We start from the raw sequence: 21,972 nt of genomic DNA on the forward strand, positions 1-21,972 counted from the left end.
GTCGACCAATGGCTACGTAGGTGGTGTCGGAGAGAAGGCTTTGAATTCTTTGACCATGGGATGGTGTTCCAAGAAGGAGGAGTGCTAGGCAGAGACGGGCTCCACCTAACAAAGAGAGGGAAGAGCATCTTCACCAGCAGGCTGGCTAACCTAGTGAGGAGGGCTTTAAACTAGGTTCACCGGGGGAAGGAGACCAAAGCCCTGAAGTAAGTGGGAAAGTGGGATACCAGGAGGAAGCACGAGCAGGAGTGTGCGAAAGGGGAGGGCTCCTGCCTCACACTGAGAAAGAGGGACGATCAGCGAGTTATCTCAAGTGCCTATACACAAATGCAAGAAGCCTGAGAAAGAAGCAGGGAGAACTGGAAGTCCTGGCACAGTCAAGGAATTATGATGTGATTGGAATAACAGAGACTTGGTGGGATAATTCACATGACTGGAGTACTGTCATGGATGGATATAAGCTGTTCAGGAAGGACAGGCAGGGCAGAAAAGGTGGGGGAGTTGCACTGTATGTAAGGGAGCAGTATGACTGCGCAGAGCTCAAGTATGAAACTACAGAAAAACCTGAGTGTCTCTGGATTAAGTTTAGAAGCATGAGCAACAAGGGTTATGGCGTGGTGGGAGTCTGCTATAGACCACTGGAGCAGGGGGATGAGGTGGACGAGGCTTTCTTCTGGCATCTCACGGAAGTTACTAGATCACAGGCCCTGGTTCTCATGGGAGACTTCAATCACCCTGATATCTGCTGGGAGAGCAACACAGCATAGACAATCCAGGAAGTTTTTGGGAAGGGTAGGGGACAATTTCCTGGTGCAAGTGCTGGAGGAACCAACGAGGGACAGAGCTCTTCTTGACCTGCTGCTCACAAACCGGGAAGAATTAGTAGGGGAAGCAAAAATGGATGGGAACCTGGGAGGCAGTGACCATGAGATGGTCGAGTTCAGGATCCTGACACAGGGAAGAAAGGAGAGCAGCAGAATATGGACCCTGGACTTCAGAAAAGCAGACTTCGACTCCCTCAGGGAACTGATGGGCAGGATCCCCTGGGAGAATAACATGAGGGGGCAAAGGAGTCCAGGAGAGCTGGCTGTATTTTAAAGAATCCTTATTGAGGTTACAGGGACAAACTATCCTGATGTGTAAAAAGAATAGTAAATATGGCCGGCGAACAGCTTGGCTTCACAGTGAAATCCTTGCTGATCTTAAACACAAAAAAGAAGTTACAAGAAGTGGAAGATTGGACAAATGACCAGGAAAGAGTATAAAAATATTGCTTGGGCATGCAGGAGTGAAATCAGGAAGGCCAAATCACACCTGGAGTTGCAGCTAGAAAGAGATGTTAAGAGTAACAAGAAGGGTTTCTTCAGGTATGCTAGCAACAAAAAGAAAGTCAAGGAAAGTGTGGCCCCTTACTGAATGAGGGAGGCAACCTAGTGACAGAGGATGTGGAAAAAGCTAATGTACTCAATGCTTTTTTTGCCTCTGTCTTCAGGAACAAGGTCAGCTCCCAGACTACTGCACTGGGCAGCACAGCATGGGGAGGAGGTGACCAGCCCTCTGTGGAGAAAGAAGTGGTTCGGGACTATTCAGAAAAGCTGGACAAGCACAAGTCCATGGGGCCGGATGCGCTGCATATGAGAGTGCTAAAGGAGTTGGTGGATGTGATTGCAGAGCCATTGTCCATTATCTTGGAAAACTCATGGTGATCGGGGGAAGTCCCGGACAACTGGAAAAAGGCTAATGTAGTGCCCCTCTTTAAAAAAGGGAAGGAGGAGGATCCTGGGAACTACAGGCCAGTCGGCCTCACCTCAGTCCCTGGAAAAAATCATGGAGCAGGTCCTCAAGGAATCAATTCTGAAGCACTTAGATGAGAGGAAAGTGATCAGGAACAGTCAGCATGGATTCACCAAGGGCAAGTCATGCCTGATTAATCTAATTGCCTTTTATGACGAGATAACTGGCTCTGTGGATGAGGGGAAAGCAGTGGACGTGTTGTTCCTTGACTTTAGCAAGGAACAACAGTATTCTCCCACAGTATTCTTGCGAGCAAGTTAAAGAAGTATGGGCTGGATGAATGGACTATAAGGTGGATAGCAAGTTGGCTAGATTGTCGGGCTCAACGGGTAGTGATCAATGGCTCCATGTCTAGTTGGCAGCCGGTATCAAGTGGAGTGCCCCAAGGGTTGGTCCTCAGGCCGGTTTTGTTCAATATCTTCATAAATGATGGGGAAGATGGTGTGGATTGCACCTCAGCAAGTTTGCAGATAACACTAAGGGAGGAGAGGTAGATACGCTGGAGAGTAGGGATAGGATACAGAGGGCCCTAGACAAATTGGAGGACTGGGCCAAAAGAAATCTGATGAGGTTTAACAAGGACAAGTGCAGAGTCCTGTACTTAGGATGGAAGAATCCAATGCACTGCTACAGACTAGGGACTGAATGGCTACGCAGCAGTTCTGCAGAAAAGGACCTAGGGGTTACAATGATGAGAAGCTGGATATGAGTCAACAGTGTGCCCTTGTTGCCAAGAAGGCCAATGGCATTTTGGGATGTATAAGTAGGGGCATTGCCAGCAGATCTAGGGACGTGATCGGTCCCCTCTATTCGACATCGGTGAGGCCTCATCTGGAGTACTGTGTCCAGTTTTGGGCCCCACACTACAAGAAGGAGGTGGAAAAATTGGAGAACGTCCAGTGGAGGGAACAAAAATGATAAGGGAACTGGAACACATGACTTATGAGGAGAGGCTGAGGGAACTGGGATTGTTTAGTCTGCAGAAGAGAAGAATGAGGGGGGATTTGATAGCTGCTTTCAACTACCTGAAAGGGGGTTCCAAAGAGGATGGATCTAGACTGTTCTCAGTGGTAGCAGATGACAGAAAAGGAGTAACGGTCCCAAGTTGCAGTGGGGGAGGTTTAAGTTTGGATATTAGGAAAAAACCTTTTTCACTAGGAGGGTGGTGAAACACACTAGAATGCGTTACCTAGGGAGGTGGTGGAATCTCCTTCCTTAGAAGTTTTTAAGGTCAGGCTTGACAAAGCCCTGGGAGGGATGATTGAGTTGGGGATTGGTCCTGCTTTGAGCAGGGGGTTGGACTAGATCCTGAGGTCCCTTCCAACCCTGATATTCTATGAATCTATCTAGCTTCCTTTTGAACCCTCTTATGGTATTGGCCTCCACAACATTCTCTGGCAAGGAGTTCCAGAGGTTGACAGTGTGTTAAACACAAAGTATTTTTTCACTCATTTTAAACCTGCTACCTATTAATTTCATTTGGTGGCCCCTTTTTCTTGTATTATGAGAAGGAGTAAATAACACTTCCTTATTTACTTTCTCTATACCACTCATGATTTTATAGACCTCTATCATATCTTGTCTTAGTCGCCTCTTTTCCAAGCTGAAAAGTCTTATTAATCTCTCCTCATACGGAAGCCGTTCTATACCCCTACTCATTTTTGTTGCCCTTTTCTGAACCTTTTCAAATTCCAATATATCCTTTTTGAGATGAGGCGACCACATCTGCATGCAGTATTCACGGTGTGGGCGTACCATGGATTTATACAGAGGCAATATGATATTTTCTGTCTTATTATCTTTCTCTTTCTTGATGATTCCCAACATTCTGTTCACTTTTCTGACTGCCGCTGCACGTTGAGTGGATGATTTTAGAGAACTATCCACAACTCCAAGATCTCTTTCTTGAGTGGTAACAGCTAATTTAGATCCCATCATTGTATATGTATAGTTAGGATTATGCTTTCCAATGTGCATTACTTTGCATTTATCAACATGAAATTTCATCTGCCATTTTGTTGCCCAGTCACAGAGCCCTGGTCTATACTATGGGGTTAGGTCGAATTTAGCCACGTTAGGTCAATTTTAAGATGACTGCGTCTACACAACCAAGCCCATTCCGTTGACCTAAAGGGCTCTTAAAATCGACTTCTGTACTCCTCCCTGGCGAGGGGAGTAGCGCTAAAATCGACCTTGCTGGGTCGAATTTGGGGTAGTGCAGACGCAATTAGACGGTATTGGCCTCCAGGAGCCATCCCAGAGTGCTCCAATGTGACCCCTCTGGACAGCACTTTCAACTCCGATGCACCAGCCAGGCACACAGGAAAAGCCCTAGGAAATTTTGAATTTCATTTCCTCTTTGGTCAGCGTGGTGAGCTCAGCAGCACAGGTGACCATGCAGTCCCCCCAGAATTGCAAACGAGCTCCAGCATGGAGCAAATGGGTGACACTGGATCTGATTGCTATATGGGGAGAAGAATCTGTGCAGGCTGAACTCCAATCAAAAAGAAGAAATGCTGATATATATGCCAAAATCGCACAGGGCATGGTGGAGAAAGGCTGCAACAGGGAAACACAGCAGTGCCACATGAAAGTCAAGAAGCTCAGGCAAGCCTACCAAAAGACAAAGGAGGCAAACAGTCACTCTGGGTCAGAGCCCCAGACATGCAGCTTCTATGATCAGCTGCATGGCATTCTAGGCGGGGACCCTACCACTACCCCACCACTGTCTGTGGACACCTGCAAGGGGGGGAGAGTCTCATTCAACAGGAAGGAGGATTTTGTAGATGAGAAGGAGGAGGAGAATGCGCAGCAGGCAAGCGGTGAATCCATTCTCCCTGGCAGCCAGGACCTTTTCATCACCCTGGAGCCAATACCCTTCCAAGGCAGGATCCCCGACCCTGAAGCTGGAGAAGGCAGCTCTGGGGAGTGCACATTTGTAACTACAGTACAGGGTTTAAAAGCAATAGTGGTTAATGTTTGATTTGCCCTGAAGAATTGGGATGCATTCGTGGCCAGTACAGCTATTGGAAAAGTCTTAACGTGTCTGGGGATGGAGCGGGAATCCTCCAGGGACTTCTCCATGAAGCTCTCAAGTTGCAGTGGGGGAGGTTTAGGTTGGATATTAGGAAAACCTTTTTCACTAGGAGGGTGGTGAAACACTGGAATGCGTTGCCTAGGGAGGTGGTGGAATCTCCTTCCTTAGAAGTTTTTAAGGTCAGGCTTGACAAAGCCCTGGCTGGGATGATTTAACTGGGTATGGGTCCTGCTTTTGAGCAGGGGGTTGGACTAGATGACCTCCTGAGGTCCCTTCCAACCCTGATATTCTATGATTCTATGATTCTCTCCTGGAGGTGCTCTGAAAACCTTTGCAGAAGGTTTCTGGGGAGGGCTACCTTATTTCGTCCTCCACAGTAGGACACTTTACCATGCCAAGTCAGTAGCAAGGAGTCTGGAATCATTGCAGCACAAAGCATGGCAGCGAATGGTCCTGGGTTTTGGTCGAATTCAAGCAACATTCGGTCTTTATCTTTCTGTGTTAGCCTCAGGAGAGTGATATCATTCATGGTCACCTGGTTGAAATAGGGGAATTTTTGTAAGGGAACAGTAAAAGGACCCTGCTCATGCTGGATTGCTTGCGCTGGGCTAAAAGGGATCATAGATATTTAGGTCAGAAGGGACCATTATGATCATCTAGTCTGACCTCCTGCACAACGCAGGCCACAGAATTTCACCCATCAGTCCCATATAAGCTGCTCCATTATCTGTGATCAGTGTCAGACTAGGGTCATCTCATTTGCCTTTTAAAATCTTGGTACAACATTAGCTTTCTTCCGGTTTTCTGGAAATTCCCTTGGTGTTATGGAGAATATGGATGGCCAGGATCCCCTGGGGGACTAACTTGAAGGGGAAAGGAGTCCAGGAGAGCTGGCTGTATTTCAAGGAATCCCTGTTGAGGTTACAGGGACAAACCATCCCAATGAGTCGAAAGAATAGTAAATATGGCAGGCGACCAGCTTGGCTTAATGGTGAAATCCTAGCGGATCTTAAACATAAAAAAGAAGCTTACAAGAAGTGTAAGGTTGGACATATGACCAGGGAAGAGTATAAAAATATTGCTCGGGCATGTAGGAATGATATCAGGAGGGCCAAATCGCACCTGGAGCTGCAGCTAGCGAGAGATGTCAAGAGTAACAAGAAGGGTTTCTTCAGGTATGTTGGCAACAAGAAGAAAGCCAAGGAAAGTGTGGGCCCCTTACTGAATGAGGGAGGCAACCTAGTGACAGAGGATGTGGAAAAAGCTAATGTGCTCAATGCTTTTTTTGCCTCTGTCTTCACGAACAAGGTCAGCTCCCAGACTGCTGCGCTGGGCAGCACAAAATGGGGAAGAGATGGCCAGCCCTCTGTGGAGATAGAGGTAGTTAGGGACTATTTAGGAAAGCTGGACGTGCACAAGTCCATGGGGCCGGACGAGTTGCATCCGAGAGTGCTGAAGGAATTGGTGGCTCTGATTGCAGAGCCATTGGCCATTATCTTTGAAAACTCGTGGTGAACCGGAGAAGTCCCGGATGACTGGAAAAAGGCTAATGTAGTGCCAATCTTTAAAAAAGGGAAGAAGGAGGATCCTGGGAACTACAGGCCAGTCAGCCTCACCTCAGTCCCTGGAAAAATCATGGAGCAGGTCCTCAAAGAATCAATCCTGAAGCACTTGCATGAGAGGAAAGTGATCAGGAACAGCCAGCATGGATTCACCAAGGGAAGGTCACGCCTGACTAATCTAATCGCCTTTTATGATGAGATTACTGGTTCTGTGGATGAAGGGAAAGCAGTGGATGTATTGTTTATTGACTTTAGCAAAGCTTTTGACACGGTCTCCCACAGTATTCTTGTCAGCAAGTTAAGGAAGTATGGGCTGGATGAATGCACCATAAGGTGGGTAGAAAGCTGGCTAGATTGTCGGGCTCAACGGGTAGTGATCAATGGCTCCATGTCTAGTTGGCAGCCGGTATCAAGTGGAGTGCCCCAAGGGTCGGTCCGGGGCCGGTTTTGTTCAATATCTTCATAAATGATCTGGAGGATGGTGTGGATTGCACTCTCAGCAAATTTGCGGATGATACTAAACTGGGAGGAGTGGTAGATACGCTGGAGGGGAGGGATAGGATACAGAGGGACCTAGACAAATTGGAGGATTGGGCCAAAAGAAATCTGATGAGGTTCAATAAGGATAAGTGCAGGGTCCTGCACTTAGGATGGAAGAATCCAATGCACCACTACAGACTAGGGACCGAATGGCTCGGCAGCAGTTCTGCAGAAAAGGACCTAGGGTTACAGTGGACGAGAAGCTGGATATGAGTCAACAGTGTGCCCTTGTTGCCAAGAAGGCCAATGGCATTTTGGGATGTATATGTAGGGGCACTGCCAGCAGATCGAGGGACATGATCCTCCCTCTCTATTTGACACTGGTGAGGCCTCATCTGGAGTACTGTGTCCAGTTTTGGGCCCCACACTACAAGAAAGATGCGGAAAAATTGGAAAGAGTCTAGTGGAGGGCAACAAAAATGATTAGGGGACTGGAACACATGACTTATGAGGAGAGGCTGAGGGAACTGGGATTGTTTAGTCTGTGGAAGAGAAGTATGAGGGGGGATTTGATAGCTGCTTTCAACTACCTGAAAGGGGGTTCCAAAGATTCATAGATATTTAGGTCAGAAGGGACCATTATGATCATCTAGTCCGAACTCCTGCACAACGCAAGCCACAGAATTTCACCCACCACTCCTGCAAAAAACCTCACACCTATGTCTGTGCTATTGAAGTCCTCAAATCGTAGTTTAAAGACTTCAAGGAGCAGAGAATCCTCCAGCAAGTGACCCGTGCCCCATGCTACAGAGAAAGGTGAAAAACCTCCAGGGCCTCTTCCAATCTGCCCTGGAGGAAAATTCCTTCCTGACCCCAAATATGGCAATCAGCTAAACCCTGAGCATATGGGCAAGATTCATCAGCCAGATACCACAGAAAAATTCTTTCCTGGGTAACTCAGATCCCACCCCATCAAATAGACCATCACAGGCCATTGGGCCTATTTACCATGAATATTTAATTACCAAAACCATGTTATCCCATCATACCATCTCCTCCATAAACTTATCGAGTTTAATCTTAAAGCCAGATAGATCTTTTGCCCCCACCGCTTCCCTTGGAAGGCTATTCCAAAACTTCACTTCTCTGATGGTTAGAAACCTTCATCTAATTTCTAGTCTAAATTTCCTGGTGGCCACTTTATATCCATTTGTTCTTGTGTCCACATTGGTACTGAGCTTAAATAATTCCTCTCCCTCTCCAGTATTTATCCCTCTGATATATTTAGAGAGAGCAATCATATCTCCCCTCAACCTTCTTTTAGTTAGGCTAAACAAGCCAAGCTCCCTGAGTCTCCTTTCATAAGACAAGTTTTCCATTCCTCGGATCATCCTAGTAGCCCTTCTCTGTACCTGTTCCAATTCATCTTTCTTAAACATGGGAGACCAGAATTGCACACAGTATTCCAGGTGAAGTCTCACCAGGGCCTTGTATAATGGTACTAAAACCTCCTTATCCCTACTGGAAATACCTCTCCTGATGCATCCCAAGACCGCATTAGCTTTTTTCACGGCCATATCACATTGGCGGCTCATAGTCATCCTATGATCAACCAATACTCCAAGGTCCTTCTCCTCCTCCGTTACTTCTAATTGGTGCGTCCCTAGCTTATAACTAAAATTCTTGTTATTAATCCCTAAATGCATGACCTTACACTTCTCACTATTAAATTTCATCCTATTACTATTACTCCAGTTTACAAGGTCATCCAGATCCTCCTGCAGGATATCCCTGTCCTTCTCTAAATTAGCAATACCTCCCAGGTTTGTATCATCTGCAAACTTTATTAGCACATTCCCGCTTTTTGTGCCGAGGTCAGTAATAAAAAGATTAAATAAGATTGGTCCCAGAACCAATCCTTGAGGAACTTGACTGGTAACCTCCCTCCAGCCTGACAGTTCACCTTTCAGTAGGACCCGTTGTAGTCTCCCCTTTAACCAATTCCTTATCCACCTTTCAATTTTCCTACTGATCCCCATCTTATCCAATTTAACTAATAATTCCCCATGTGGCACGGTATCAAACGCCTTACTGAAATCTAGGTAAATTAGATCCACTGTGTTTCCTTTGTCTAAAAAATCTGTTACTTTCTCAAAGAAGGAGATCAGGTTAGTTTGGCACGATCTACCTTTTGTAAAACCATGTTTTGTATTTTGTCCCATTTACCATTGACTTCAATGTCCTTAACTACCTTCTCCTTCAAAATTTTTTCCAAGACCTTGCATACTACAGATGTCAAACTAACAGGCCTATAATTACCCGGATCACTTTTTTTCCCTTTCTTAAAAATAGGAACTATGTCAGCAATTCTCCAATCATACGGTACAACCCCTGAGTTAGGGGATGGCTCTAGACTGTTCTCAGTGGTAGCTGATGACAGAACAAGGAGTAATGGTCTCAAGCTGCAGTGAGGGAGGTTTAGGTTAGATATTAGGAAAAACTTTTTCACTAGGAGGGTGCTGAAATACTGGAATGTGTTACCTAGGGAGGTGGTGGAATCTCCTTCCTTAGATATTTTTAAGGTCAGGCTTGACAAAACCCTGGCTGGGATGATTTAGTTGCGGATTGGTCCTGCTTTGAGCAGGGGGTTGGACTAGATGACCTCCTGAGGTCCCTTCCAACCCTGATATTCTATGATTCTATGATTTGTAGTGTGGCTACAATAAGCAATGTGGCCTTGTCCTTCCCTCCTCCCGCACCCTACCCCACCCGGCCTACCTTGTCAGTTATCTCACTTTTTTTTTTTTAATAAAGAAAGAATGCGTGGTTTCAAAACAATAGTTACTTTATTTCCTTTGCCAGCTGTGATCGAAGGGGGGGGAGAGTGGTTGGCTTACAAGAAATTAAAATCAACAAAGGGGGCGGGTTTGCAGCAAGGAGAAACACACACAACTGTCACGAAACTGGTTTTCAAAGCCTCTCTGATGCGCAGCGCGCCTAGCTGTGCTCTTCTAATCGCCCTGGTGTCTGGCTGCTCAAAATCAGCCACCAGACAATTTGCCTCAGCCTCCCACCTGGCCATAAACGTCTCCCCCTTACTCTCACAGATATTATGGAGCACACAGCAAGCAGCAATAACAATGGGAATGTTGGTTGCGCTGAGCTCTCACCTAGTCAGCAAACAGTGCCAGCGAGCTTTTAAACGTCCAAAGGCACATTCTACCACTATTTTGCACTAGATCAGCCTATAGTTGAACTGCTCTTTACTACTGTCCAAGCTGCCTGTGTACGGCTTCATGAGCCATGGAAGCAAGGGGTAGGCTGGGTCCCCAAGGATAACTATTGGCATTTCAACATCCCCAATGGTAATTTTCTGGTCTGGGAAGTAAGTCCCTTCTTGCAACTGCTCAAACTGCCTGGAGTTCCTAAAGATGCGAGCGTCATGCACCTTTCCCAGCCATCTCACGTTGATGTTGGTGAAACGTCCCTTGTGATCCACCAGTGCTTGCAGCACCATTGAGAAGCACCCCTTGTGGTTTATGTTCTGGTTGGCAAGGTGGTCCGGTCCCAAGATAGGGATATGCGTTCCGTCTATCGCCCCACCACAGTTAAGTAACCCCATTGCAGCAAAGCCATCCAGTATGACCTGCACATTTCCTAGAGTCACTACCCTTGATAGCAGAACGTCAGTGACTGCCTTGACTACTTGAATCACAGCAGCCCCCACAGTAGACTTGCCCACTCCAAATTGATTCCTGACTGACTGGTAGCAGTCAGAAATTGCAAGCTTCCACAGGGCTATCGCCACTCACTTCTCAACTGTCAGGGCAGCTCTCATCTTGGTATTCCTGCGCTTCAGGGCAGGGGAAAGCAACTCACAAAGTTCAAGGAAAGTGGCCTTACGCATGCGAAAGTTTCGCAGCCACTGTGAATCATCCCAATCCTGCAACACTATGCGATCCCACCAGTCTGTGCTTGTTTGCCGGGCCCAGAATCGGCGTTCCACTGTATCAACCAGCCCCACTGCCGCCATGATGTCCCAATTGCCACAGCCCATGCTTTCAGGAACGTCTGTGTCCATGAACCGATCAGTCGTCCTCGTGCTGGCGCCTCTTAGCCCGGTTCTGCACATCCTCCAGGATAATGAGCGAGGTGTTTACAGTGCTCACAACAGTAGTGGTGAGCTGAGCGGGCTCCATGCTTGCTGTGGTACGGCGTCCATACGGGTAACCCAGGAAAAAAGGCGCAAAACGATTGTCTGCCGTTGCTTTCACGGAGGGAGGGGCGACTGAAGACATGTACCCAAAACCACCTGCGACAATGTTTTTGCCCCATCAGGCATTGGGAGCTTAACCCAGAATTCCAATGGGCAGCAGAGACTGCGGGAACTGTGGGATAGCTACCCCACAGTGCACCACTCTGTAAGTTGATGCTAGCCATGGTATTGAGGACACACTCCGCCGACTTAATGCGCTTAGTGGGGACATACACAATTGACTGTATAAAATCGATTTCTAAAAATCAACTTCTACAAAATCAACCTAATTTTGTAGTGTAGACATACCCCTAGTTTTGTGAGATCTCTTTGTAGCTCTTCGCAGTCTGCCTGGGACTTAACTATCTTGAGTAGTTTTGTGTCTGCAAATTTTGCCACCTCACTGTTTACTGCTTTCTCCAGATCATTTCTGAATATGTTCAATTGGACTGGGCCCAGTACAGACCCATGGGGGACACCACTATTTACCTCTCTCCATTCTGAAAAATGACTATTTATTCCCTACCCTTTGTTCCCTATCTTTTAACCAGTTACCAATCCATGAGAACACCCTTCCTCTTATCCCATGACTGCTTATTTTGCTTAAGAGCCTTTGGTGAGGGACCTTGTCAAAGGTTTTCTGAAAATCTAAATACACTATATCTACTGGATCCCTCTTGTCCACATGCTTGTTGACCCCATCAAAGAATTCTAGTAGACTGGTGAGGCATGATTTCCCTTTACAAAACCCATCTTGACTATTTCCCAGGAAGTGGGTTACCTGGACCACTAGATCCTACCACCAGCCACACAGTGTCTTGGCTGCATAACCAAGTTAGGCCAATCAGTTCCCATCCCCAGTGTTCAATTCTTCACTGATCAAGTCACTGGGAGAAATGAAGTGACCCCAGAGTGCCCTGGGGGCACTCCCGCCCCACAAATGCTCTGGAGGAAATGCACATAGCCCACCCTCCCCAGACACTACACTTCAGGGTTTCTGCTCCCAGCACAGCCTATGTCTAGGGCTGCCCCATCTTCTCCCCACACACTCCTCCACCCCACTCCCACCTCGCAAGACAAAGCTCTGCACAGTGCAAGCCAACAGGGTTGATCCTCAGCCCCCAGCCCCACACGTGTGACCCAGCTAGCTGCCCCTTTCCCCCCCACTGGGGTAGTTTTGGGAAGAGCCAAGTAGGGCTGGATGGGGGCTGTGTGGAGAAGGGTGTTACACCTAACAAGGGGGTGGAGAGCAGAGGCCTGGGCACACAGGACCAATAGCTGGTTGGCCACTCCCAGCTGAAGAACACAAGTGTGATGGGAAGTCCCTGAGCTGGAAGCAAAGCAGGGAGGAAGGGCATGGCCGAGACAGGGCAGCTCCTGTATCCAAAGGGTGGAAAGAAGCAAGAGCCCTGAATAAGCTGGGGGTGGGGCTAACTCATAGCCCAGGAGAGCATTTATCTGGACATGCTTCCCCGTAGCAAGCCAGCTAAAGCTGACCCCTCCAAGCCTGACAGTTGGGCCCTCTCCTGGAGGGACGCAGCACGTCTACCTGCGATGAGGCTTTTCTCCGTGTCCTGGGCTGAGCTGCCTAGCAAACCCTGTGATGTTTACTGGCCCTCCCTAGGGCTCACGAGCCAGCTGCTGCACACAAAGGGAGCCCTTACCGTTGTAGGAGAGGCGGGGCTTGCTCAGACACATGATAAAGTGCATTTCCATCTCGTCGGAAGCCACAGATTTGGAGCAAATGGGGCACTTGAAACCTGGAAAGAAGCAGAGGGAACCACGATTAGACAACATGCACCCCAACCCCACAAGGGAGCCGGGCCGCAGGCTCGCTGCTGCCAGACGGCAGGCCCTGGCATGAAGTAACCAGCCTGCTCCAAGCAGACAGCCAACACTGCCCAGGTGTTAACAGAGGCTCTTACCAGGAGCGAAGACACTCCTTGCTCAGTACCTAGAACTCTGCTAGCACTCTGTGCCCAGTCCACTGCTGCTCCCCGCATGACGCACAGGCCAGAACACGCCTGCCAGCCACGGGAAATACAGAATGTGCACAGAATGCATTTGCGCTACGGCTAACGCAGGCAGGACAGAGGCAGAGACCCCACACCGGGGTCCCACGCCACCTAGAGCCCGACCACCCAACGAACACGGCTATCGGCCAGTTCACTTCCCTAGCGAGCACTGCCCACAGCTTTCTCCAGACTAGGTTTAGAGTAATGGAGCTCCCACCTTTCCCAGTAGGGCTCGGTCAGAAAGAGCCCGTGCCGGAAGCTCAGATTCCCCCCTCTGAATTTCACCCCACTCCTGCTAGCCACACTAATAGTTCCCCTCCCGTTGGGAGCATTTGTATTGATGTTGCTAGCACATGGAGCAGGTCTGTGCTGGACACACAGAGGATCCACAATGAGGAGCTAACCCAGCTCACGTAATGAACGGGCGCAGAGCCACAGGAGGGAGGAGGAAGGGAGAGGGAGATGGGGGTGAGGGACACCAGCAGCACGACATGGCTGCTCAGCTTGGCCACAGCTGCGGCTCTTGCCCTTTTTCAGGAGGTCATAAAAATTAAGGGAAGGGTAACCACTTTTCTGTATACAGTGCCAGAAAATCCCTCCTGGCCAGAGGCAAAACCCTCTCACCTGTAAAGGGTTAAGAAGCTAAGGTAACCTCGCTGGCACCTGACCAAAATGACCAATGAGAAGACAAGATACTTTCAAATCTGGGCGGGGGGAAGGGGAGGGAGGGAGGAAGAGGAACAAAAGGTCTGTCTGATGCTTTTGCTGGGAACAGATCAGGAATGCAGTCTTAGAACTTCTGTTAGTAAGTAAATAACCTAGCTAGAAATGCGTTAGATTTCCGTCTGATTAATGGCTGGTAAAATAAGCTGTGCTGGATGGAATGTATATTCCTGCTTTTGTGTCTTTTTGTAACTTAAGGGATTCTCTATGTTTTGAATGCAATTACCCCTGTAAGGTATTTACCATCCTGATTTTACAGAGGTGATTCTTTTACCTTTTCTTTAATTAAAATTCTTCTTTTAAGAACCTGATTGATTTTTCATTGTTCTTAAGATACAAGGGTTTGGGTCTGTGTTCACCTGTACAAATTGCTGAGGATTTTGATCAAGCCTTCCCCAGGAAAGGGGAGATAGGGGTGGGGGGGCGGATATTTTGGGGTAGACGTCTCCAAGTGGGCTCTTTCCCTGGTGCTTGTTTAACACGCTTGGTGGTGGCAGCATACGATTCAAGGACAAGGCAAAGTTTGTACCTTGGGGAAGTTTTTAACCTAAGCTGGTAAGAGTAAGCTTAGGGGGTCTTTCATGCAGGTCCCCACATCTGTACCCTAGAGTTCAGAGTGGGGAAGGAACCCTGACATTCACTATGCTGCACTTCGTGCTCTCAGCGCCTAGCCGCCTGGGATCCCAAGTCCCTTTTTTGCTGGCATTCCTGTTCCCTCTTACTCAGTGGAGAGGGGAGCTGCTTCCCACAAAGACATGGTTTGTACCCTGATACCACTGGGCAAACCCACAGTGTTTCACAAACCTCAGCAGACACCTCGGTGGTTTTATCCCATCTGTACATGGAGGTAATCTCAGACAGACAGAGAGAAAGTGACTTGCCTAAAGTCAACCAGTCTGCCACAGGATAGGGGTCCTCGGTTCCAACTGCCACCTAAATCTGCCTCAATTCAGCACTGGAATTATATGGTGGCCACATAGAGACATGCTTCTAACATGTCCCCCAGACACACAGTGTGACGTAGGCATGTGTGTGTCCTTTTAGGAATCTGAGAGAGCACTGGGAGGAGTAGCAGCCTAAGATGAAAGAGTCAACCCAAGCCCCAGGTGGCAGGCAAAGGGGGCCAACAGGCAAGTGAACTCTGCTCAAAATGATCCAGCCCTGCAAAGGACACCTCCTAGCTCTCACAGACCCCATCTCTGATAGCACCCGATGTAACAGAGCTCTCAGCCTGCTTGATCTGGTTCTGATTGCTGGAGCCCTGAACAATCCCCATGGGTCTGCGAGGGGATGTTGGGGGTGGGGGGGAAGCAACTCAACACAATTCTAGAGACAGCCTGCCTGTTTACAAACACCTCAGCACAAAGGTCACAGCCAGCCATGGCCCAGGCTTTGAACACTGTGCTAGCTGGCCTGTTAATCACAGAGCTCCCAGCAATGGGACTGGTCCCAGCAGAAACAGAGAAAGAGAGCAGGCAATGAACAAGGTCTGCAGTGAGAGCTAACTCTGGCAAATGGAAACAACAAGTCTCTGCAGGAAGGGCAGGACAGACAGTGACCCCACTTTGATGGGAAAGCCTGTCCAATACCAGCCCCTAGGGGCCATCTCTCCTTCAGTGGTAGCGGCTCTGCAGCTGGCCTGAGATGCTGATGAGGGTCCCATTGCTGGGTAGGCCCCAGCACAGCACAAATCTGAAGGGCTGTGGAACTGGCTGGGTCAAGGAGTTGATATGATGCTGTACAGTCTTCAACATCTAGGCTGCCCTGCCTGTCCAGATTAGGTCAGCAGCGATGGAGGAGTTTTTGGAGGGTTGTTCAGGGCCTGTGGGGTTCAGGGCCAGTTCTTAGCACAACAGGAGTCCAAAGGCCACTTTGCTTCGGGGGCGGGGGGCTCAGCAGGAGGTGTGGGGACAGTAACTCCCTCCTCCATCAACCAATCGGTCCCATCAGCCCAAGGCTGTAGCCTTGTCAAGCAGCCCAGCACTAGAGAGTCTATCAAGCCCCACATCAAGTGAAATCGGGGGCTTCCAGCCACTTGCAAGGCTTTGCAAGTTCCTGACACCTTTTGCTCAGAACAAGCACGCCCCTGTGTCATGCTGTGAGTTACCACTTCACAGTTAGGGCTCTGAGCTTCTCCTCATGTAACAGGTGATCAGCAGACTCCCTGGTGCAAAGCTTCTGGGGGCTGAGTTCTTGCAGACATCGGCTTAACAATTCCCCTAGAGCTTTCCTGGGAAACCACAAAGTGGGTTTTAGCTCATGAAAGCTTATGCCCAAATAAATCTGTTAGTCTCTAAGGTGCCACAAGTACTCCTAGAATTTTGAAAGTTCACTCCTGTCTGGCCCATTGTTTCAAACAGTCTTTTGAGGCTCAGAATACTTCCCAGAGTTTACATTAGACATGGCTGCCCCCTAGGGACATTACACAGTCCCACAATAATACATAACCATTTGCATTTTGAATACACTGAACTCCTAAAATACTTAAACTTAATTATTTTAAGGTTTGTCCAGGAAATTGCCATCTCTGTCACAATCTACCTGCTTGCAGTGTTGCTGCATTGGTCCCAGGATAAGAGAGACAAGGCGGATGAGGATCTTTACCAACAGAAGCTGTCCCAGTAAAAGAGACAAACTTGAGTGCCACAGACCTCTCCTTCTGGTCTGAGGAAGGTACTCAGTGTCACAGCTAAATACAAGGCAGAACAGATTGTTAAGCATAAGGAGTTAACGTGTTGCAAGAGACCATTCCAACTGAAGTGAGCTATTAACACCTCTGCAGGATAAAGGAGAGTTACTGGGTTACAGGCCCTTGCAATGAGAGATAAAACCACCCTCTCTGTGAGTCCATGATTTTTGGTATCCACCAGAGTTATGAATTTCAGTTCTCAGGTTCACCTTCTGAAGGTGCTGGGAAGGTTCCTTTGAGGAGGAAGACTGAGAGGTCAGATATGGAGCAATTGTTTTGTGGTGTTTGGGTCTTATTTTTCTGCGAGACTTCATTCGCGTGCACAGCGCACATTTCTGCACAGCTTTGTTCGAACGCACATCATTCTGATTTCACCCACCTAGTTGATACACTGGGTGAGGTACACCATGTGTTGTGATAGGCATGCGTAGGACCCCTGAAAGGCATGTTGTGGGGAGTGTTGATCATCATAGCAGTGGAGAGGACACTGCAGGCTTTGCATCTGTTCAGCTGGTGTGTCGTGGTCTGTGGGAAGCTTGCTTCTGATGAGCTTAGCGAGGTTGTTTGGGAAAGGTTTCTTCCAGGATGTGGTCACCGTCAAGCATGGGCTGTAATTGTTTCATGATACCCTGCAGAGATACTGGCTTTATGTCTCAGTAGCACAACTGGTAACCCATAACTCTCCTTTAAGGTGTTTCTTGCAACATGTGTTAATTCCTTATACTTCGGCATTGGTGAGACCTCATCTGGAGTAGTGTCCAGTTTTGGGCCACAAGAAGGATGTGGAAAAATTGGAAAGAGTCCAGTGGAGGGCAACAAAAATAATTAGGGGGCTGGAGCACATGACTTATGAGGAGAGGCTGAGGGAACTGGGATTGTTTAGTCTGCAGAAGAGAAGAATGAGGGGGGGATTTGATAGCTGCTTTCAACTACCTGAAAGGGGGTTCCAAAGAGGATGGCTCTAGACTGTTCTCAGTGGTAGCAGATGACAGAACAAGGAGTAATGGTCTCAAGTTGCAGTGGGGGAGATTTAGGTTGGATATTAGGAAAAACTTTTTCACTATGAGTGTGGTGAAATAGTGGAATGCATTACCTAGGGAGGTGGTGGAATCTCCTTCCCTAGGAGTTTTTAAGGTGAGGCTTGACAAAGCCCTGGCTGGGATGATTGAGTTGGGGATTGGTGCTGCTTTGAGCAGGGGGTTGGACTAGATGTCCTCCTGAGGTCCCTTCCAACCCTGATATTCTAGGATTCTATGATTCAATAAAAGATATTACCTCACAATCTACATGGAAAGTTAGTATGCTGCAAACCAGTGTGTGAACATACAGTGCCCTACCCAGCCTGCACGCCCTGAAAGCCCCGTGCAGACCCTGCTGCCGCACCCCGAAAGCTCCCTACTGTACTTCAATGTACTCCCGTTCAAAGAGCCAGACATCAAAGTACACTTTTAGCACACAGCCCCAGGGTCCACGCAGCCAGTTAGCCTGTGGCAAGCCAGTGCACTGTATGTTCACACCCTGGCTTGCCACGCACTAACTCTAAGGGCTTGGATACACTTGCAAGTTAGAGCGCAATAAAGGAGCCCCGGGCAAACTAGTTCACTACCCGTCCACACTGGCAAGGCAAGTAGAGAGCTCTGACTCTGCGGCTACAATGCTGTTGATACTGCACCTCGGCAAGTGGAATAATGTTTTGTGCACCCCCGCTGGAGCGCCGCAGCACCAGTGTGGACGCCCTGGTCCTATAGTGCGCTCTGATCGGCCTCCGGAAGTGTCCCACAATACCTGTGCTAGCCACTCTCGTCATCACTTTGAACTCTATTGCCCTGCCCTCAGGTGACCGACTGTCAGACTTCCTTTGAGAATTCCTTTAAATTCTCAGGGAATCTGGAAAATCCCCTTCCTGTTTGCTCAGCCAGGCGTGAAGTGCTCTCAGCACATCTTTCCAGGTGACCATGCCTCCGCGCGCCAGGCGATCCCAAGTATGGAACAATGGCGAGGTGCTGGACCTCATCAGTGTTTGGGGGGAGGAAGCTGTCCAGTCCCAGCTGCGCTCCAGCCACAGGAATTACAATATCTTTGGGCAGATATCAAGGGACATGATGGAAAGGGGCCACGACTGGGATGCACCACAGTGCAGGGTTAAAGTGAAGGAGCTGCAGAATACCTACCACAAAGCCCAGGAGGCTAACAGCTGCTCCGGTGCTGCCCCCGCAACCTGCCGTTTCTACAAAGAGCTGGACGCAATACTTGGGGGTGACCCCACCTCCACTCCGAGTACCACCATAGACACTTCAGAGCCCAGTTTAACAAGGCAGGAGGAGGAGGAGGAGCAGCAAAGCAGGAGTGAGGGTGCTCCGGCAGAGGAAGACACCCCAGAATCCCTAGATGCATGCAGCCAGGAGCTGTTCTCAAGCCAGGAGGAAGGGAGCCAGTCGCGACAGCCAGTGCTTGGGGAAGGACAAACACCACATGTTCCTGGTATGTGGCTTTTATTTTGGGAAGGAAGTTATTCGGTGTGGGCTCTTGGGGTGAGGAGGGTTAGGGCTGCATGCATACCTCGATATGGAATAGGGCGTTGATGTGCTCTCTCACATCGCGGTAATCGGCCTCAGTGATCTCTTCAAAGGTCTCATCCAGAACGTGGGCAATGCGCTTGCACGGGTTTCTCGGGAGAGCCACTGTGGTCCTGACCCAGTCAGGCTAACCTGTCAGTGCCACTGTGCCATGAGGGGCGGGGGGACCATTGCTGCACACAGGCAAGCTGCATATGGGCCAGGGTGGAAGCCACATGGCAGTAGAAGACCCTCCCTTGCTTCCCTGGTCACCCTCAGCAGCAAAATATCTTCCAGGACAGACTCCTGTGGAAAATGTGGGGACAGTGTTCAGCATAAGGGCCCTCTGCCGCTGTTGGCTCTCCCCAAGGCACAGAACCCCAGAGGACAGTACAGCCGTGAAACAATCAGTCACACTTGACCCTGTGCTTACTCACCATTTTGGGGCTCCAGTGGGTTACGTGCACGCACTTTGGCACAGACAAATTATGCTATTGTGTAGACTGTGCTTGCCCTTAAGTACAGGGGAATCATTGCTCTGTCTGTTGTAAACAATGCTGCCTCTGTTAAGTGTTGCATTTTGCCTTTACAGATGCAACCGTGAGATCTCAGCTGTCTGTGTTATCACCGGCTGAAAGACTCCAAAGAATCAGAAAGAGGCCACATAGAAGCAAGGAAGACCTGTTGCATGAAGTAATGCAGCATTCGAGAAATGAAAATTGAAAAGTGCAGGAGTGGCGGAACAGTGAAAGTAAGATCCACCAGCAGAATGAGGTGTGCCGGCACAAAAGCACGGTGCTCCGGCAGCAAAGCACGGATCAGCTGATAGGCATAATGGAGCGCCAGGTGGACTTGATCCAGGCACTTGTAGCCATGTAGGCAGAGCACTACCATGCCTGCCCCCCCCCCCCAGCCCTTGTCCCAAAACTCTTTCCCTTGTGCCCCCATGTCACCTCCAACCCACTTTCCCCAACATCCGGGTTCTTACCGCCACCAGCTGCCTGCACCTGTCGCTTCACCACCCAGCCCTGCAAACTGTGACCGTTACTCACTGCACTCAACCCTCATCACCATGCATTTTAGCCAGCCAGAAGTGCAGCACTCATTGCACAGCACTCCAGACAGGAAGGCTGAGTATGATAACAGGGCATACACAAATCTGTGATTGTACCATTCCCCATCCCACCCCCTTGCCCTTTGTGTTTCCCAAGCAGTTGTATTTCTTTTCAACAAATGCATTTTTTTTTTCCTTCTTCAGTAAATGGCTTTTTTGGCTTTGAAAACATTCTTTATTATTGCTCTAAGTAAAAGATACTTTAGCCCAGGAAAGAAACAGGCACTGCAAGTCAGCGTAGCAACACAGATTCCTACTAACATTGGAACCACAGCAATTCCCTCCCGTGCAGGGCACCAGAAATTACCCGTTCCTTTAAGCCTCAAATTGCTCCCTCAAGGCATCCCTAATCCTGGCAGCCCTGCTCTCTGACCGTTCAAATTCAGCCTCCAGGTGTAGAACCTCCGAGTTCCATGCCTGAGTGAATCTTTCACCCTTTCCTTCACAAATGTTATGGAGGGTACATCCCTGCGGATAGAACCACGGGGATGTTCTCATCAGCCAGGTCCAACTTCCCATACAGAGAGCACCAGAGGCTCTTTAAACAGCCAAAAGCACACTCCACAGTCATTCTGTGCCGACTCAGCCTGTCGTTGAACCGCTCCTTGCTGCTGTCAAGGCTCCCTGTGTAGGGTTTCATGAGCCATGGCATTAAAGGGTAAGTGGAGTCTCCAAGGAACACAATGGGCATTTCGACTTCTCCTATGGTGATCTTCTGATCTGGGGGAAAATAGTCCCAGCTTGCAAGTTCCTGAACAGGTCAGTGTTCTGAAAGATGCGTGCGTCACGGACCTTTCCAGGCCAGCCTGTGTTAATGTCAATGAAACGTCCACAGTGATCCACAAGCGCCTGGAGAACCATCGAGAAATACCCCTTCTGATTAACATACTCAGAGGCTACGTGGGCTGGTGCCAGAATTGGAATATGTGTCCCATCTATCGCCCCTCCGCAGTTAGGGAAACCCATTTGTGCAAAGCCAGCCACAATATCATGCACCTTACCAAGAGTTACGGTTCTTCTGAGCAGGATGAGATTAATGGGCCTGCAAACTTGCATCAACACGATTCCAACGGTCAACTTCCCCACTCCAAACTGGTTAGCGACCAATCAGTAGCTGTCTGAAGTTGCCAGCTTCCAGATCGCAATAGCCACCCGCTTCTCCACTAACAGGGCAGCACTCAATCTCATGTCCTTGCGCCGCAGGGTGGGGGCGAGCTCCTCACACAGTCCCATGAAAGTGGCTTTTCTCATCCGAAAGTTCTGCAGCCACTGCTGGTCATCCCAGACTTGCATGACGATATGATCCCACCACTTGGTGCTTGTTTCCCAAGCCCAAGAGCGGTGTTCCACTGTGGTGAGCAAGTCCGTGAATGCCACAAGCAAACTCATGTCATGTGCATTACTCGAGTCAATATCATCATCGGACTCCTCACTGTCAGTTTGCAGCTTAAGGAGTAACTCGACTGCCAGACGTGACGTGCTGGCAAGACCCATCAGCATATTCCTCAGCACTTCGGGATTCATTCCCGCAGAACGAAAGGGAAGACAGAGCACGCAGTACAAAAAAACATTGAAAGATGGTGCCAAATGTGGACGGAAGCTCAGGGATTGCTGGGATGCGAACCAATGCATCACGGGGCGTTGGGACATGACCCAGAATGCCCCGCACTCCCTGCCTCCTTCTCACAAGCCACAGCAGCAGAATGGGAAGAGGTGCTCTGTGGGATAGCTGCCCATAATGCACTGCT

General features: G+C 48.9%; 1 protein-coding gene across 2 annotated transcripts in view; it reads right to left on the minus strand.

Moving 5' to 3' along the window:
* Positions 1-21,972, minus strand: part of ZNRF1 (zinc and ring finger 1) — a 107,135-nt gene that overhangs the window by 18,827 nt on the left and 66,336 nt on the right. The window contains exon 2 of one of the 2 annotated variants that reach the window (XM_073307077.2): positions 12,793-12,888. The exons of the other annotated variant lie outside the window; for it this stretch is intronic. Within the exon in view, the coding sequence (XP_073163178.1) occupies positions 12,793-12,888 (96 nt within the window). The remainder of the gene's footprint in view (positions 1-12,792; positions 12,889-21,972) is intronic. 2 annotated transcript variants of the gene reach the window in all.

Source organism: Lepidochelys kempii, chromosome 12 (assembly GCF_965140285.1).
Source record: "Lepidochelys kempii isolate rLepKem1 chromosome 12, rLepKem1.hap1, whole genome shotgun sequence".
NCBI lineage: Eukaryota > Metazoa > Chordata > Testudines > Cheloniidae > Lepidochelys > Lepidochelys kempii.